The sequence below is a fragment of the Ctenopharyngodon idella genome, chromosome 3 (assembly GCF_019924925.1).
Source record: "Ctenopharyngodon idella isolate HZGC_01 chromosome 3, HZGC01, whole genome shotgun sequence".
Lineage (NCBI taxonomy): Eukaryota > Metazoa > Chordata > Actinopteri > Cypriniformes > Xenocyprididae > Ctenopharyngodon > Ctenopharyngodon idella.
This window is the reverse complement of record NC_067222.1, coordinates 26,042,690-26,061,997: the sequence shown is the minus strand read 5'-3', so window position 1 is coordinate 26,061,997 and position 19,308 is coordinate 26,042,690. Positions and strand designations below refer to the sequence as shown.

The window sequence follows — 19,308 nt, the reverse complement described above, 5'->3', positions numbered from 1 at the left end:
TATATATATATATATATATATATATATATATATGTATATATATATATATATATATATATATAACAAACAAATAAGTAAAAATCCCCTGAAATCAAAATCAAACAGTTACCCCTCTTAATTTGACAAATTTAACTCAGGGGCATTTTTAAATTCTATGAATTTTTTTGCCCCAACATTTTTATGGTCCTATTTTCTGTCATCTTCCAGAGGTTGGAAAGACAAAAACATTCTAACACAAAGGCACTTTGTATTTATATGTATACAATAAAAACAGACCAAACACAATTCATGCACATTGTTTATTCTGTTGATCATTGCCGATAATGCTTCATAATCTCAACAGACAGAGATTTGATTTTGTATAGCAGTACAAAAGGAGCAGCTACACTTAAAGGTAAAACAAAACAAAACAAAACAATACAGAGACACTTAAATTTTAATGCCAGAGAAAATTTGTTTGGACAATATAGTCTTTGATAAGTGCCATACAGTAACCACATCTGGTCAGAGTCTATGGTGCGTGTCCATTTTGCTGGTTCTTCAGTAGGAGATCCATGTAGGCACCATCGATCAGATCCTCCTCCTTCACTCCCAGCTCCAGCATCAGCTGATTTGCGATGGTCACTCCTTCTTCTCTGCTCTGGTGTTCTTTCATCACCACCTCAAGCTCCATGAAGTCCCCCAGGCCCTCCACAGAATCAACATGCACCCTGGTCTGTCCCACCATATACAGTCTCCTCTCCTTCTTCACCTGCCCCACTTGCCCCAGTGCATCTGTCAGAACCTTGACAAGCCCCTGTGGGTCGTTGGTAGGGGTTATGGAGTAGTTTGACAGCTTGGGTCCTTCTGTATCTGGCCTTTCATAGAAGATCAACTGCCCGGTCCCATCCTGGAAGTCCCTGAGTTTCAGCCGTCCTGCGGGCACTTTGAAAAACGTGTCCTGCTGACGGATCACAGTCCCTTCTGTACCGCTAAGCTCCTTTGCACGCTGCGTGAGGTAACGCAAGTCACGCAAAGCTGCTTTTATTTCTACATTTGACGGCATGTTTACAAAATATGCGTATTATAATAGTGCACTAAGGTTTGTTTTCGGTGTAGAGCTGCAGTGCACACCCAGAAGCTCTTGTAGCTTTGGCGCGCTTACACGCAAATCTTTAAAGCGCATGCGTAGTAGTGGTGACGCTATTGATTCATCCAAATGATTCGAATCTTTTGAATCCGGCGTTCACGAAGAAGTTCAAATCCGAAGCATTATTTAACAGTCATTCATTTAAGGTTTCGTTAAAAACACGATTCGTTTACAAATTCGACCGAAAGACGTCTTGTTTTACTTTATTACAATTATTAATAATCATTAAGATAATATTTAAATATAATAAACGTTTTCTTCACAAATGGCAACAAAGAACATCTATCATTTACCCCCTCCATTTGGTCAACAGCTAGGCAACTATAAAAAGACAATAATAATAGCCTAAATAAAATTGTTTCTTCTTTTTTTAACGTTATATCATTTTAATTGTGTGGTCATCAGTCGTACACAATTCTTCCGTTCCCTTGCTTGATATGAATAAGATTGGCTTGTCAAAATTAACATAAATAGATCAGAAATTAACAAGTATTTGTTCAGGGAAAAGCGCGTATGAAGGTAGGATGAAGATATGAGTGCAGAAGTGAACGAGAATGATTCGTTCACTTATAAGATTCATTCAAAAACACCGATTCGTTCACGAACGAAACCCCACTATAGCGCATGCGTACAAGTACTGCTGTGACTTAAGTCAAATGTCACGTAGAATTTAAATGGATTTTTAAACAAAATAATTACACGACTTTAAAGCATTGTTATCTTTAGGACAACTGAAACTTATTAGTTATCGGAATAGCACGTAATCCGTAGTGTCGCTAGTCTTCTTGGCTTTGCAGAGACATGTTTACATCCCAGACCTCTTCCTTTCAGGAGTCCATAGACGTGGATGAAAGGGATGCAGACTTCGACAACGAAGAGATCGCCGGATACAGCCAGAAAATACAACAGATTAACAGTTACTATGCAATATATTACTACCAAAACACAAGGTACAGTAGTTTTCACTTTTAACTAATCTTTGGATGAGATAGTGACTTTGTGCTAAGGAGGTTTTCCAAGTGCAGAATGCATTGCAAAATGCTAGTTTTAGAAACATTTTGCCCTTTAATGCCTCATATTGAAGAAGAGTATATTAGATTTATGCATGTATAGTTAGGTCTAGCCAGTCTTTTGCTTCTTTTCTACGTGTATGAGTCAAAATTAACTATGTGCTTATATGAATTAAACTTGCAGTTGCGTGACATGAAGAGCAATATATTACATTTGCAGCATAGTTCACAATAGTGAGTTAGTCTTATGAAATCATATGACTGCATCTTGGATGAGTTATACACCGTATATACAGTAAGACATTGTAAAACACCACACATGAACATTTAGGCCAGTTATAACCCAGGAGATCTTAGCATATTAATGCTTATAAAGTATTAAATGCATTATCAAACTACCCAGATCTGAGGCTTCTGGAGAGAGTGTGGCCTGGAGCCAGAGGCGATCAGACTCAACCACGAGTCAAGATGACTTTAGGTAAAGAGGGTCCCACCATCATCTCTCAGTCATCACAGTCCAGTGGCTTTCAGTGTTGTGATGGAAGAAAAATCATGGCTTCAGTCAAAAAATGCACTCAGGATTCTGCGTCTGGCTTTTCATCATGCTGACTTGCTCATCTCATCCATAGCCATTGAACTAATCTAACTCCAAACTCTCTTAGTATGTAACCTATCTCTGCTAGGTGCTGTTGGTGATTGTGTGAACATCTATCTATGCTTCATTAACTGCTTGTCTGTCCGCTTGTTCACTTTGTCCTTCCTTGTTGATATTATAGTTTTTTTTAACATATATTTTTCACTCTTAGTCTCACCCTGCTGGACGCCAGCTTGCCATCCGAGGCGGAACCAGAGCTACGAAGCTACATCTCCCGCAGGCTGAGCAAGGGCGCTTTACTGGGGGGTATGGGTAACATTGCCACTGTGGAACTAAGGTACATCATATCAGTGCTGTTATTGCTAACTAAAACTATTTAAAAAATTGTTTTTGTTAATTGCAGTGAAGCTGAAATAAAATATAAATATTAAATTAAAATAAATAGCTAAAATAAAATAGTACAATTCATGTAATATATAGTATTAATACATTTACATTACTCATTGTTTTTAATTATCCTTCAGTGCACAGTTAATATCCAAAACCATACCTCATTGTCATTCAGTATAATATAACCACGTATTTTCTTTCTTTACTGATTCAATGTTTATTTGTGTTCAAGCATCCCTGAGCAAGCGGTGGGCTGTTACTGCTGTCTCCTGGAGCAAGAGAAATCTCCGGAACAGCCGGAGGCAGATGGCAACAGCTGGGTGGTGTGTCTTCTCGGAGGATCAGAGAAGGGCCTGAATCTATATCCTCAAATCACAAATGACTGACCATTAAAGTTGCCATGAAACGATAGTCTTCTTCCCTGTTATGAGTGACGTATATACAAGTGAAACGGCTTCTCGAACAAGTTGAAAAATGTAGGGCAGGACTTGATTTTGTCCATTGGGAATTGATTGGATGGTTGTGGTTTGCTATTTCTGTGATGTCAAGTTAGTGACAGGTTGTCCCGCCCTCGTGCCAGTAAACACATCATTAGAGAAGAGAAGATGTGTCACTGCAAGAGAAGAAGTTGTTTTTATAAAAGAGTATGAGGGCACATGAATTTAAAAAAAATGTGCATGCACAGATAAATAATTTAAAATCATAAACTGCGATATTCCCTAAAAATCAACTAGAATTGTCCATTTTAATTTTATAGTGACTTTAAAGTTTTACTAATGGATTCAAACATGGTTCTCTCTTAATAGGATAATTAATTTTACTTAACCGTACAAACATTCAGAATTGAGCTGGACAAATACGTCCAGGGTCTGCAGGGCGTTTTGACTCCAGAGGTGAGGACAGCTTTTTTTCGTTCTTTTTTTTTTAAAACAATGAACATAACATGCATGTTGAAATTGGTCTGTTTTGTTGAAGTTATATTTGCTGGCACACTGCTTTTGATATCCATTTGCTGTCAACAGATGCAGAATTTGGAGACAGATGTCAGACCCTACCTGAACCAGTGGTATGAAGAGTCAGTAATGCACATTCACAGGGTTGTTCAGCTGTTGCAGGCAAACGTCGGGTACCTTCTGCATGCTGTAAGAAACCACTGATGTCTCATATATATTTTACATCTCAAAACTATAATATACTGTATTAAATGAAATGGTAAATGAGCGTAATATCATGTCTCTGCTGCAGGCTTTGAGTCACAAGCTTGTAGAGGTCACAGGGGCGGATGAGAAGACAAAAGCAGATGTAGCAAGGTGAGCAAAACAACATGGTCTTTTTACCCAGTACTCTTGCAGTTTTATAGTGTTAAGCACTGATAGCTACTGCAGCTTGATCAACTGTCTTGATTAGATTTATCAAAGCAGCAAGCCTGCAGGGTCTAGTCCAGGAAGACACCACTACAGCCTCCCTCTGTAAGGCCATTTCAGAGGACTCTAACACCAATCTGATCATCAACTGCTCAACCAGCCCTCCCACAATAACCAATGAAGGTCAGCCGCAAGTCACCTTTATTTATTTCTCAGCAGCATCATCATCTCCATTAAATCTACAGCCTTTCTCCTTTCATACACATGTTATGTTGATAATGTTGTGTTGGTATTTTAACCTCTGCAGTCAGTAACCGGTTCTGTGATGACTGGATCCAGGCCTTCGTCAATGCTGCTGAGCGCTTTAACCCTTTCCTCCTCCGTCAGATCCTGGAGAACTTTAAACTTAAGGTTAATGTGCTTCTGTGCATAATATTAACCTTGAATCCAGATAATACATTTAACAATAGATTGTTGTTCACTGATTTTTGTTGCTTGCACAATGTACTTAATTAAAATTTTATAATACATATTTAATAATTAATTTATATTACGGAAGTTTACTTAATACATTTCTATTAATAATTTTCATTGGCATTAACATAAAATTGCTGGAAAAAGTTACATTTAGCATGCTAACACCTAAATTAAAAATTCTGTCATCATATACTCACCCTTATTATGTCATTCCAAACATTTCTTCTCCAGAACACAAAAGAATATATTTTGAGGAAAGTTTCAACGGTTTCAGTTTCCATTGACCTCTATTGTATTTATTTATTTTTAAAATGGAAGTCGGTGGGACCTAAAACCATCTGGTTACCAACATCATTCAAATTATCTTTTGTGTTCTGCGGATGAAGGAAAGTCATACAGGGTGAGTAAATGATGTCAGAATTGTAATTTGTAACTATCCCTTTAAATTCAGGATACTCATTTGAGTTACTTTCTAATTTATTTGGGTCAAAGAATATTTTTTAAATTAATTTTGTAACGCTCTTCTGTCTGATTTCCAGATCTCGCATATGACACTTGTAACTGCTAATTTGTTGGTAACCATCTGCAATCTGCAGTTTGATTCAATTATTAATATCTAAAACTAGTTTGTTGTAAACATTTGCTTGCAGTATAATTAATGAGGGTATCTTAAATGTAATTTAATACATCAGAAAAGGTGTTATTAAATTTTAAACGTATTAACTTAAATTTCAAAAGTATTTAGAGTATTAACTAACAATAATTATTAATCAGTTAAATTAGTATTAAATTAACAAAAAAAATCTGTATATTATCTGTATGTGATAATCTGTATTTTACCCAACCTGATTTAATAGTGATCACATTCAGAAAATGGCAATTACATCCTTATGGTTGTCTTCAATGTGCACATTCTTTCTCCATGCAGGCCATCCAAGACATGAACAACCTGAAGCGCTTCATCCGTCAGGCTGAAATGAGCCATTACGCTCTGTTCCGCTGCTGTCTGTTCTTGCAAAGCTGTGGAAATGGGGACGTGCTGCTGCAGAACGCACGCGCCGAGCACAGCAGCCTTCCCGAGGCCTATGGAATCATAAACGTGCTGGAGGAGTTCCTCGGTGAGCAGGCGCAGGGCACGCTGTACTGACACCTCGCCGCCTGCAGGGGGCCACAAAGTTTCATACACTCACCTATCTGAGTGGTCTGTATTTTGGGCACTTGAAAACACTAAATATAGTCCATCATTTTGTGCGTGTTTAACAGCAAAGATTGAAAAAGATTTTGCTATGATGTGCTGCTGTATGTTGATGTGAGTGCTTAAAATTATAAAACTAAATAGATCCTATAAAATGGGCTAATGAAAAATACATGTGATTAAACTTTATTTAAATGATTCTTAATAATGTGTATATATTAACACATAGTGTTTAAATGTGACAACTGATTCTAGGATGTAGTCTCAGCTGTGTAGCAGTCATTGCTTAAAAGATGTGTGTGAGTGATTTTAAAACAATTGTTCAGTCGACAATCCCATATGAAGCTAATCACGTAATGAAGAAGCTCTGCACAAGCTAATAGCCTATTATCATTCCAATCCATTTCAGTAGAAAAATGACAGTGACCTGCATTGCCTGGTTTATCATTTTATTTTTTAGATAAGTGCATAATTTTTATATTTTGATATTCCTTTTTGTTCTTGTTTGCTATTTCACTATTTTACCAGACAGAAAAAAACCTCTGATAATCATAAATTCAGAAATCGGATGTAAATGTAATGGTCAAAAATAACAGGTTTGGAAAAAACATATACCTTAAAGGGTTAGTTCACCCAAAAATGAAAATTCTGTCATTAATTACTCACCCTCATGTCGTTCTACACCCGTAAGACCTTCGTTCATCTTCAGAACACAAATTAAGATATTGTTTATTGAATCCGATGGCTCAGTGAGGCCTCTATTGCCAGCAAAGTCACCGAACTTCTCAAGATCCAGGAAGCTACTAAAGACATATTTAAAACAGTTCATGTGACTACAGTGGTTCAACCTTAATATTATGAACCGACAAGAATACTTTTTGTGCGCCAAAAAAACACAAAATAACGACTTTTCAACAATATCTAGTGATGGCCGATTTCAAAACACTGCTTCATGAAGCTTTACAAATCTTGTGTTTTTTCGAATCAGTTGTTCGGAGCACCAAAGTCATGTGCTTTCAGCAGTTTGGCAGTTTGATATACACTCCAAACCACTGATTCGAAACAAAAGAATCGTAAAGCTTCGAAGCAGTGTTTTGAAATCAGCCATCACTAGATATTGTTGAAAAGTCATTATTTTGTTTTTTTGGTGCACAAAAAGTATTCTTGTCGCTTACCACTGTAACTGTTTTAAATATGTTTTGAGTACCTTTCTGGATCTTGAGAGGTTCGGTGACATTGCTGTCAATAGAGGCCTCACTGAGCCATCGGATTTCATCAAAAATATCTTAATTTGTGTTCTGAAGATGAATGAAGGTCTTACGGGTGTGGAACGGCATGAGGGTGAGTAATAATGACAGAATTTTCATTTTTGGGTGAACTAACCCTTTAAACATGATGTATATGTTGTAATAAGCTACAGCTGTAAGTGGCAATAATGTGTATAATTATCATAATGTGTGGTTCCCCCTCTTGTTCAGATTTGACATGACTGTACTGTGAATAAATTGTTCCAGGAACATTTCATTTGTGTGAATTGGTAAATTATAGAAATGTTCAACACTCTGTGGATATAGTTACTGTTAATCATTAATCTTGATTCTTAAATTCATGCAAGAATTAAAATAACACTAAATTAATGCAAAGCTGTAGTTTTAATACTTTTTTATCTAACTGCTTACACTTCAAACAGCTCATGGGGTAGGCAGGGAAAATAATCACAAGCTGTACAAAAAAATACTTGCATTAGTCGGTACAGGAGCCATTTTTAGATTGTTGTAGCATGTTATGTTACATCATTGTTATTTTAAAAGGACTTCAGCGGGACAGAATAAGTAGGATTCTTGGCTGGAGGGAACAATCATTTATTACCACACATGTTTAACGTATCACAGGACAGCACAGAATTGCATACTGGAACTACTGTTCTTCAACATGGTAAATATGATCTCAGATCTGTCAGTTTTGTAATGCAATATCAGGCATATTTCTATAACCATTTCTAAAGTTTATGTGATACAAATTTATATATACAGTGAATTTCACTGAGAGTCACCAACCCAAAAAATATATATATATTTTTTCCTAAACATCTACCTACTGACACAAATTCAAGGAAATATCACTAAATAACAACAATGCATCTTGTAAGTATATAAAGTTAGTTATAATTTTTTCTATCTGCCAAGAAAGTGAAAAGAAAATCACGCCTTGAAAAAATATAGGATTAAATGATAGCATGGATAAATAAAATCACATTGTAAAACATAATTTACTGTATACAGCAACAGTACCACTGCAATGTTTCATTTCCACCTGAAATAAAATTAAAAATAAAGATTTTTTTATTATTCAACAATATTCCCTTAAAACCAGTAAGAGACACAAATGTCAAAAAGCACAGAATTAATATACAAATCCAGATATTCCCATATTCTTCTATACATATTCATATCATTCAGCTCCCTTACAGTGATTTGAATTCATGGTATATAGTGAAATTCTCAGTTGTAGTTTCAGGTATGGTTTCACTCTGCCACCTTGATGTCAAAAGCTACTACTCCATGAAGAGAAAACCCCAGATAGAAGGTCACATTCTCATTTGAATTTGGCAAGGAGGCAGAAAAAAGTGGAATGACTCTGATGTTGTTTTGATCAGATACCCGAACAAACAGATTTCCATTGTCAGTGTATCCAGTTACCCGTTGAAGCACTTTTACAACGTCTGGGTTTGTCCACACTTCACCACCTTGCCACTTGAGGCGTCTCTCACTGAGGGTACCCTTGCAGAATTTTTCAATTGTGGTCTTGTGCACAATTTTATTGAGACCCCTTGCTTTTCCAAGGAGGAAGTGGGTGAAAATCCTTCCTTTTCTTGAGGCAGCGGATTTAAACTCAGAATATCTGTGAAGTGATTTTATTGCATTCGTGACAACATCGCTTCTTGTATTGGAGGGCTCTTTGCCCATAGAGTCCTCCGGCCAAAATAAGAGTGAAAGGAGCAAATATGCAGTATCTGGTAAGGCAGTTCTCTTTTCACTGCAAAACCGCCTGCTGAGATCTTGAAGTTCTTCAATGGTAAGAAGTTTTCCAGAGCCAGGTAAAGCACAGGAGAGCGCTATCTGACAGAAGATGAAGTTTATGAGCTCCGTCTGGTCAAGATCCTTCTTCAGGTTAGCTGGGAAAAGGCTAATTATTTCCTCAAGCTTTGCTCCAGCTCTTTGTTTATTGTTATTAGAGAGCAGGTAAAGAATTGTTGTAACATTACCACCTCCGAGTTGGAAAGTTTTCATTTGTCTCATTAATGGGGAAACTGTGTTTGTAGCAGAAGCCTGATCCTCTTGAGTGTCAACAAAGAATAACTTGGCATACACAGCACTTTTCCTGAGGAGCCATTTTCTTGGATTATTTATCATTTCAGGCTCTCCTTCATCCAACTCCTCCTCTTCCTCAGAACTGTAATTCTGAAAGCGAGCAAGATCGTCAGAAATACATTCCAGGGCATTTCTAATGCTGTTTTTCATTCCTTTTAAAAGTCCATGAAACTTCTGCCACGGTTTCTGTACTTCCTTCGGTATGTAGTCAGTGAGCAGGTAATCCATCAAATCCCTCCTTCCCTCTTTGGTAGCAAAAATGTCAACATTTAAAAGGAGCTCAAGCAATCGACATCCAATATCAACTTCTCCAAAATATGAATTGTTCAAGCAGACGGTCTGTGACTGGGGGCATTTTTCGGATTCTCTAAAAGCTGTGATTCCTTTCAGAGCAGTATCGATGATGTCAGTGACATCCTCTGGATGAATCGAGTCTTTCACGGATATGGCATCATGTTTTCTATAGAACCACTTTTTGTAAACTTGTCCCAGTGTGTCAAGTATATATGTGTGCTGTGGGAGACGAGACTTGGCTCTTTTAGCCCAAATCTCTGCTTCATCAAAACGTTTCTGCTCATAAAGTAGTCGCGCAAGCTGTTGAGCAACAAATGCATCCTCATCAAAACGAGTGTAAGCTACCTCTAAAAGGTCAATGGCTTTCTCCAGATCTTCTTTTTCCCTAACATGCTCTATTAAAGGAGAAAACCAGCTGTCGTTTGGATCTCCCTTGCTTTTTTTGGTCCGTTTGATAAACAGATCTCTGACAAACTTTCTAAAGTCATCCCTTCCAAATCTGTGGTCGAACAGCACTTTATCCTTTAGGAGACTCATTGCTATTTCACTTTGGCTCTGATTGTTGGGGAGCTGCTTCAGAATCTCCTTGGCTATCAAATTATGAATTATTCTTACAGAGGAGATGTGTGTCTCGCTAGATTTCAGCTGTATGAAAAAAAACCTGGCTTGCTCACTTAAGGAATTTTCAAATGTTTGGTGTCGAACTTCATCAGCCCATTCGGACACTGGACGTTTGGCCATTTCATCCAATTTGCCCATGTAGATTCCTAAACCTAAGAATGCCTCACAATGTGATACAGACAGGTAGGAATTCTCAATATGGCTGTTCAGAAGTGCCACAAATTTGATCAACTGTGTCTGAAGACATGAATGATTAATTTCCTTCAGCAAGTTTTCAACAAAATCTTTGATGTAAGACTGTTCAAACTCTTCACTCATGAGCACAAAAGTGAGTATAAACTCTGGTTTAAACTTCAGCTTAAGACTCTCTGCTTTCTTTGAGAAGAGTGTCTTTTCTGCTGGCGACAGTTTGTGTGTAACTCCGACTGTGCATAAAGGCAATGCTTTGCACATCCTTTCTGGATCAAGAGACCTTTTACAACAGAGAATGATGAAACAAAGTTTCGATGGACTTATTTTCATTGTTGTGACTGCATTGCTTAATTCTCGTCTGAGGTCATCCTGATAGTCTGCATTGCAGTCCTCCAGCAACAGAAGTACAGGTAAACAGGCATTCTTGTCAACCTCCTCGTATTTCCAAAGCTGTACTGCATGTTCACAGACAGTTGCAGCCTGGTACGATTGCTTAACAACAGCACATCGCATTTTTTTCCTCCAGTTCCAGAGGATCTGTCGTGCCACCGTGCTTCCACCACTACCAGGTTGATGATATATGTTGATGTTTTCAATGGACCGTTTTAATGAATTGGCCCGCTCAAGATCTTCCAACATTTTGTTAATTTCTGCGTATGCATCACGTTTGATGACTTCCCCACATTGATTTCTGTCAGCCAGCCATAAATTCATCCAGTCAATTTTCCCTCCTTTATAGAAGTATTGTTCAGTTTTCTGTATTTGCTTTTGTTCCATGACATTTACATTTGTTTCATCACACTGGTCAACACTGACTACTTCTAAGGAGAGCATATTACCTTCATCCACAGGTTTTATAAAGCATATTCCATTGTTTGACACGGGCAAACGCCTTGTGGCCTGAAGACTGGTGAGCTGAACGCTTTGAACTGTAGCATCTACATGACTCATTGGCATACCAACAATACTGATTTGTTCAAGCACATCCATCGAGCAAGACACTTGGGCAAGACTTGACCATTTCTTATAATTCTCCCTTGATTCTGAGATTATGACTATGTCTTCATGGCCACTCATTTCTGCATAGAATTCATGAAATGTGTCAACAATGGGTTGTTCAATGTCAGACGTGAGAAAGAAAACCACCACAAATGACCTTTTAGGGAGAATTTCATTGCAGATCACAGATATAGCTCTTTTCAACAGTTTCTTCTTGTTTTTGATCCAGGTTTTTTCATCACATGGACGCTCACCTCCAATGTAATCATTTCGACCATTGCAGAATATCCAGCTTGTTCTGTCATAGAGCTGTAACTTCTTGACAAAGTCAGCAGTGTTCTCCCTATGATCATAATCACGCAGGAAGTGAAGGTTTACAGCATGGTGCTCTTGGTAATTGTGACAAAGTCCAGATAATTTGGAGTCAGGGTCATAATCAAAAACAGAAAAGATATTCATGTGGGCAAGGAACTTGATGTTTTCTTGATCAAATCTGTTTGAAACAACAATGTAACGCAATGTTTTGTCCATGTATTTCTTCCCTTGTGTCAGAAGCACTATAAGTTTTCTTCCTAAGTCCTCTTTAGCATGAGCCTGTATCTGATTCTGGTTGTTTTCTTCATATTCTCTTTTTTGGTCAAGGTCTTTAAGAGCTTGAATGAAACTGACAAGTTCATCTTCAGTAACACGTGGTGTATTAGGTCCGACTCTTTGATAATAAGCTTTTTGCTCATATTCAGCTTTATTTGCTTTCTCGTTGAACTTTGGAATACGGGCACTATACAGTTTCCCCCTCACAACATTCACCATGGGAACTACATCTACTTCTACGATCCAGTTTTGGGACTGACTGTCTTTGTCAACAACTGGAATGAATTTTGGAGGCTTGATACACTTTCTGGCATCAGAGTGTTGTGTTAGAAAACAATTTTCAATGTAGTCTAAAGCATCTTCAAAGACCTCTTTGTCTTCAATGGGAATTCCAATTATCTCTCCATGTTTGTATGATGTTTTTGTCTTGTCCATGACTCCAAAGTGGATTGTGCCATTTGCACGCATATTCATGCATGCACATGCAAATCGAATGACTTCATTGGCAAATTTGATCTTTAGCTTTCTTGGTTCTAATTTACAGGCATTTTCCAGTGATTTATACTCATGACATGGAGTGATCAGATTGTCTATTCCAGTCTCTGGTGGGAGTATGGCATGTTTTATGTAGCTGAAGTGTTCATCATTATCATTAAATTTCCGAAACCTACTTTGTGGCAAACACACAGTTGATTCAAGAATATCACTCGTAGAAAAGTTTTGTTCAGGACTAGTGTCATCACTGGAAGACACAGCTTCATGTTTTGCTTCTTCTCTGTGTTCTCCATCAAAACAAGGTTTCTTTTTATTTATTTTTGACTTGTCTGGTGGTAAAAGTTCATCTCTTTTACTCAGCAAAAGCTGTATTTGGCCACCTCCAAAACCAAGTTCTTTTAAGTATGATTTTGTAACGTGTAGAAGAACAGGTCCTGTTACCTCTTCTTTCTCAAGTTTTTGAATGTGCTCTGGTTTAATCCCAATAACCTGTAACCATGAGCTAACATGGTTTTCATTCCAGTCTGAACATGGTATAGAACTGTAGTCTAGAAAGAGCAAAGTATAGGCAATTTATATAAAGGTCATTAAAATACCACATAAGCTGAAACAAATTGAAAGGTTTATCTCTAAATAAGTTAATAATCTTCATAAATGATGTATGAGTATGGAAATCTGGCTGTCTGCAGACAAATGTACATGTACTGTTATTTGTTATAAATAATAATATTACATTTCCTATACTAAAACTACAGAATATGCTCTATCTGGTTCTAAATGGATAAGAATTAGCTTATTTAAGGATGTTTTTATTATAAATACTCACCCATTCTGTAGGGAATATTTAAGGAGCGTGTTTCAAAGTGTTTTTTGTGCCATGGATGCTGAAACAAAGAAAATAAATGTACTATATTTGTGTCATATATTTAAATGGTTTTACGCTGCTTAAAAACATGTAGTTTGATCAAAGTCTAATAACCACCTTTCTATTTTTTTCTCTTCCTTCTTCAATGTTAGTTCATTTTGTCTGACTGAACAGTAAATAAGCAAACTTTGAACATCATTATATTTACAATTAGTTTTTCTACCTTTGTATTCTAATAAAGTGATTCAATTATTGAAACTAGAAATGAGGACAAAGTCTGATACAAATGCTGAGACTGCTGTAAAAGGGACAGTTCACACAACTTAAACTAAAGAATGCAAAGTCAAACTAGAACAGTTTAAGTTACCATGGATAGAAAAAATTAAACAATAAAAGATGTTTGCTTTATATCACAACAAAGGAAACAAACCTGAAATATTTTTTATTTGAAGAGCATTCGTTGAGAAAGGTGCGTGTGACTCAGCGTGTGTAAATCCTGCTTTGGGCGTTACCCGAGGGAGTGGACTGACTGAAAACAAAATGTCCATAGCAAACTTTGATCAGTTGTGTACATAGAATGTCTACAATAAAATATGACTTGATTTCGGCTAGATCTTGCGTCTTGGAAGAGTATATTATATGAACAACTCACTATGTATTGATGGGGAACGATAAAGAATATTTCCTTAATTTTATTACCAAATGACATAAAATGGCCACCAGAAGTGAGTTTCTAACATTTGATTCATTTCATAATAATCTGTTCTAGGTTTATCACCATAGCTGACAAATATATAAAATTATTGTCCCGTTTTAATAATAAATGAAATTAAATGTGAAGAAAAAACACCCAACAGCCATAATTTCTTGTGATTTAATAGACATATTTGACATAGTTTGACATGACAAAATATAATTGCTAACACTTACAGAAAATTTAATATGTTAATAACAGTGGATGTGGTGTATGCTTCTTGCATGTGTCTAATTCACACAAATAACAAAAACAAAATCTTTGGAATGTAACCTTTTATTAGACTAAAAAATTATCTAATATATATATATATATATATATATAAATTAAATTTCTTTAGTAAATTCCAGTAACTTTTACAACCTCACTTGTGTTAATGGCACAGTATTACTTTTAAAGAGGGTATAATCAATGACACGTCAGTCAATTTGTGGTTATTGTCTAAAAACACACTCTTGTAGTACTCTCCTATTTCAACCATTAAAAGCAATAACTTGCTTTGTGACACGCCACATTTAATCTAAAACATTAAACAACATAAGGAAAAGGCAAAAACATACTTACACACACAAGTGCAAATGAACACACAGACTATGTTCTGCAGCTCTGCAACGTCTCCCACACGCAAATGTATATGGTTTAAGTAACCCATTCTCTCTTGTAAAGTACTGAGAGAAGCTCAACCTGTTTGGGTACAAACTAAAGACTTGGACTTTGGTATAAAGGTGAAGAAAAGAAACACATGAACATGGGTGACTCATCATTTTTAGTTTCTCGTGTTTCATCTAATTTCCATTCTGCAATGGAAAATTATTTTCTCAACTCTCATTTAACTTTATTTGTAATAAATTGTAACTTTAGAAATGATTATTTGAATAAATGACATCTTGATGTCTTGCAATTTATGTGGTGGGCTGTACCATTGGGACAGCACTGGGGGCAGGGGAAATTGTTTTTATTTTTTCAATTAAATAAAATTTCACAGTAGTGATTTAAAAAAAAAAAAAAAAAAAAAAAAGTAAAATTGAACAAAATGAGAGACAATGGCATTTATCCACTGATTATGTAACCAGAAAAAAAAGACATGAAAATATTTGCATTTTTGTAAACTGAACTGTAAGTGTAACAGGGAAACCTGTCAGCTTTTGAACAAGTTTAAGCCCATGAATAATTAGAGAAACTAGGCAAATTCATGTTAGAAAAAGAAATCTTTCCAAAAAAAAAGAAAAAAATTCCTATCCTGTAAATAGACTTGTCTTGTAAAACTGTGACACAAAGGGTTGAAACATTCTATCAATCTATTAAAGGTTAGCTTGTTTGATAAAACATTTATTTAAGAAATAACATTTATTTTGAATAACGACAGATTATTATAGACAGTTTTAAATGTCATTGGTCTACATCAGTGATAGCAATTTGGTTTTATCATGATTTGGATTTATCATGAACAAACATTTATCATCTCAGTCTCAAAATGACCAATGAAGGTTCACAGAGGAGCAGTTTTGACCCAGGCAGCAGATTCACTGTCCAAACAGGCTATCATGTCATTCAAAAGACCACCGCTCTCAGGACTCTCACTACTGCTGTGAGATTCTGCAAAAAAAGACATCACACACCCACTGGTTTGGTAAGTACATTTCTTTTCTTTTCTTTTAAGTAATAATAAAGCAAATATGTTAAGCTGACCAAGTTATTAACATTGGAGTCAACACAACTATTGTAGAAATGATCATATCCTGTAATGTGTTAAGATTTTACCAATTGTATGTTCAGTCAGTTTCCTAATCAAGGAGTTTGGGACATCATAGATGCTTTCAGTCACCTCTGTAAAATGGAGAACAATCACAGCAGACTGTGTGCAGAATATATGAAAGTTTACAGCAAGGGTGTCCAAACTCGGTCCTGGAAGGCCACTGTCCTGCAGAGTTTAGCCTACAGTAAGACCTCGATTAGCTGGTTCAGGTGTTTTTAATTAGGGTTGGAGCTAAACTCTTCAGGACAGTGGCCCTCCAGAAGCAGGATTGAACACCCCTGGTTTACAGTGTAAATTTATAATGCGAGTGGGTGAAGACTTACCATGCTCGCCTTTATTGGTTGACCACGTGGAAGGGGGAGTGTCATAGATAGCTTCTTCAGGAACTGAAGTCAAGCATTAGAAACAATCATAAGTCAGTTATCAAGAGTAATAGGTTAAAACAATGTATAATCATTTTTACCAATTAATAAATATTATACAGCAGGCAAGTCAAACTTAAATGCAGACACGTGAACATTCTATGCTAAAATACTATATTTTATTTCACAAAGCATTTATTAAGAAAGTTCATTATACACACGTTTTCGAGATGGTAGAACGTCATATTCATAGTCAGTCAGTATAAACTCCTCAGTACTTTGCTCCATTTCATTGTCTGTATGCAGACTTTCTTGTGTCTCATTAGCATCTGAGGACACAAATTATGCCTGATGAACAGATATAATTAAGGCTTTTATTCACATATAAACATTGATCAATGTACATACATAGAGCACATCAAATATGGTCAACAGAAGCTCAACTGTACATGTGATGTGCAAGAACAAACCTCATTGGTTCTCTTGCATCAAGCAAGCATGTTTGAGCTTCCCTTCACCATATTTGATGTGCTCTATGTATGTGCATTGATCAATGTTTATATGTGAATAAGAGCCTAAATTAAATTGAATGGTTCATTGTTGTGTGAACTAACCCTTTAAGCTTTTAACATGTTTTTCTTAAAGTCACCATGAAACCAAAATGTACAGTTCTTATTTTTTATGGAATATTGCAGTATTTATTATAAATGATTTATCAATGGCATGCACATCTTTATTTTCTTAATTAATTTGCCCTTGTAATCTTTAATCAAAATAACTTTTCCCTCTTTCTTGCATCATCATTCTCTCGGCACAAGAGAGGGACAATCTGTCACTTACATGAGATCACATCAATAGCAAACAACAACCATCCAATCAATTCCTGATGGACAAAATCAAGTTACGCCCTACATTTTTTCTGTTCGAGAAGCTGTTTTGTTTCGTGTCAACGTTAAGAGTCACAGTTGTGTATAACAGTCAGAGGGTATTACAGAAAAACATTCGTTTTCGGCGGAGAAAGTCGCATCACGAATGCGGGACATACCAGTGAAGGACTGGAATGATTCTTGACCAATGGAGAGACATCTGCTGTCCATTGATGTGCTGCCAGTCTCAGTATTTGATTCTTCAAACCAGCTAGACTGAGTTTCAAGGTTGTTATCTGGCACCAGCTCCCTAATCTCAATAACACACACAACACATTCATCGTGTTATAAATCTCAAATACAACCTCTGACATGATGCGTCGTAAAGTGCAGCGGTACCCATTGGAGACAGATCCAGTTCTGTCAGGCCCGTTGAGCAGCATGGCTTTCCAGAGCTGGTCCATCCACTCCTGCCTGACATCGGCTGTATCTGCAGCCTATTAGCACACAATTCACAAATGGATTGCAAATGTTTATGGACAAAAAAGGCATAAAGAGAGTATTCATAACTCCTTCAGTCACAGTGCAATGCATGTTCCTTTCTGAAACTATTATGACAGTCCAGTCTTAGTCTCAGCAAAATAACACCATTCATAGGTGGTTGATGGCAGACCACATCCTCAAACACAGGTTATAGACTCACCAACATTTTCTTCTTCCCATTTTTCATTGTGATCTCAAATAGATAGCGATTGTTCTCCGATCTGTTCACCTCCCGCACAGACTGAACCTGTTAAGCCATGTTGATAACATGAGAAGCACATATTTGGCTTCTTAATAATCAGTTTACCAGCATCTACACAATGACACTCAGATAATATTACGAATCAGCTTTACCTCATATATGTAATATTGTCCTCTGAGGTCTAACTGTTGGGGTTAAAGAAAAACAATGGATTACTAATCTTACCAATAAGAATATACTGCCATAAGCCAGTAAATTGTATTCTTAATTTAAAGCAGGGGTTTTCAACAGGTGGTCCACCATTTTTTTTTAAATCTCAAACACATTACACAAAAAGCTGTATCTTCAGCCAAAGTCTGACTTCCGAGGTCCATTCATGCACCATAAATAATGAAAATATTAAATCAAACACTTAAATACTTACAGCACTCCCATGTTTTTTAGTGTAGAAAAAAAGTGTTGTGTTGTAAAGTCTGAACCAGTATGTCACCCACCGAAGCCTCTGAGGAAAATATATTGAATTACTGAGAAAAGAGATTCCCTTAGGTGCATATATTATGTAACGAGTATAAATTAGATAAAAAATTAAGATAAATTTGTATAAAAAGGCAACAACTAGTTCTGCAATACCTACACTTTTAAATGAAAGTATTATAAGAAAATAAGTATTCCGCAACTACCTTTTAGACTGTCTAAAAGACAAATGATTCCTGGAAATCAGACATGAAACACTAGCAATATATACATTATATTCATACCATTTTGTCTTTCCGTTTCTTCAGAAAGCCCTGGCAGAGCGGAGGTGGCACTCCTATTCCAGTTGACATGTTCATGCTTAGTTTTGTAAGCTGAAAGTGATCAAACTTCACCATAAGCATAAATCAACATTATGACTTCCCCCTGAAACTGTCACATCCTCACATCAGATTTTTGTATAATAAAGAGATGCTGTCCTCAGTCAAATGCCAAAATATGGGGGAGGTTCTTGTTGATTTACTTTGCAGTTCTCAATTTTATTCCATTTTTACACATTTGGTAAGTGTGATTATATGATAATAGTATTTAAAAAAACTTTAAAAAACAAAAAATACTGTAATATTGTTTGACTAATCTTTGTTTTACAGTAATTTATTGAAAATGCCATGAATAATGAATAATGTCTGTTAAAAGGTAAGTAAAAAATAGGCTTAATTTATGTTATGCAAAATTATTAAACTATTATTATTGGGTGGGTGGG

At 36.3% G+C, this 19,308-nt stretch overlaps 2 protein-coding genes across 7 annotated transcripts; one reads left to right on the top strand and one right to left on the bottom strand.

The window, feature by feature from the left end:
• Positions 1-1,730: 1,730 nt before the first annotated feature.
• c3h17orf75 (chromosome 3 C17orf75 homolog) lies at positions 1,731-7,682 on the top strand. 2 transcript variants are annotated; one of them, XM_051888316.1, is made up of 10 exons: positions 1,731-2,079; positions 2,543-2,617; positions 2,946-3,071; positions 3,357-3,487; positions 3,962-4,017; positions 4,147-4,266; positions 4,370-4,434; positions 4,532-4,671; positions 4,796-4,899; positions 5,894-7,682. In XM_051888316.1, exons 1-10 carry the CDS (start codon positions 1,931-1,933, stop codon positions 6,110-6,112), a joined length of 1,185 nt encoding a protein of 394 aa, XP_051744276.1. In that variant the 5' UTR covers positions 1,731-1,930; the 3' UTR covers positions 6,113-7,682. The 2 variants fall into 2 exon arrangements, with proteins under 2 accessions (XP_051744276.1, XP_051744277.1); XM_051888317.1 differs by lacking the exon at positions 2,543-2,617.
• Positions 7,683-7,796: 114 nt separating this feature from the next.
• LOC127509533 (sterile alpha motif domain-containing protein 9-like) lies at positions 7,797-18,965 on the bottom strand. 5 transcript variants are annotated; one of them, XM_051888312.1, is made up of 13 exons: positions 18,830-18,947; positions 18,496-18,573; positions 18,224-18,256; positions 18,030-18,116; positions 17,726-17,823; positions 17,506-17,636; positions 16,682-16,789; positions 16,422-16,484; positions 16,104-16,169; positions 14,907-15,938; positions 14,019-14,117; positions 13,550-13,607; positions 7,797-13,271 (listed from the first exon to the last, which is right to left on the bottom strand). In XM_051888312.1, the coding sequence occupies exons 12-13, from the start codon at positions 13,551-13,553 to the stop codon at positions 8,686-8,688; spliced, it is 4,590 nt and encodes a 1,529-aa protein (XP_051744272.1). In that variant the 5' UTR covers positions 13,554-13,607; positions 14,019-14,117; positions 14,907-15,938; positions 16,104-16,169; positions 16,422-16,484; positions 16,682-16,789; positions 17,506-17,636; positions 17,726-17,823; positions 18,030-18,116; positions 18,224-18,256; positions 18,496-18,573; positions 18,830-18,947; the 3' UTR covers positions 7,797-8,685. The 5 variants fall into 5 exon arrangements, with proteins under 5 accessions (XP_051744272.1, XP_051744271.1, XP_051744273.1 ...); XM_051888311.1 differs by having other exon boundaries at positions 17,506-17,823; XM_051888315.1 differs by lacking the exons at positions 7,797-13,271; positions 13,550-13,607; positions 14,019-14,117 and having other exon boundaries at positions 14,467-15,938; positions 18,830-18,965.
• Between the last annotated feature and the right edge of the window lie 343 nt (positions 18,966-19,308).

Coding starts and splice junctions, on each gene's coding strand:
- c3h17orf75 (XM_051888316.1), top strand. CDS start 1,931: ATGTTTACATCCCAGACCTCTTCCTTTCAGGAGTCCATAGACGTGGAT. Junction 2,080..2,542: donor TATTACTACCAAAACACAAG/GTACAGTAGTTT, acceptor CAAACTACCCAG/ATCTGAGGCTTCTGGAGAGA. Junction 4,018..4,146: donor AGGGCGTTTTGACTCCAGAG/GTGAGGACAGCT, acceptor TGCTGTCAACAG/ATGCAGAATTTGGAGACAGA.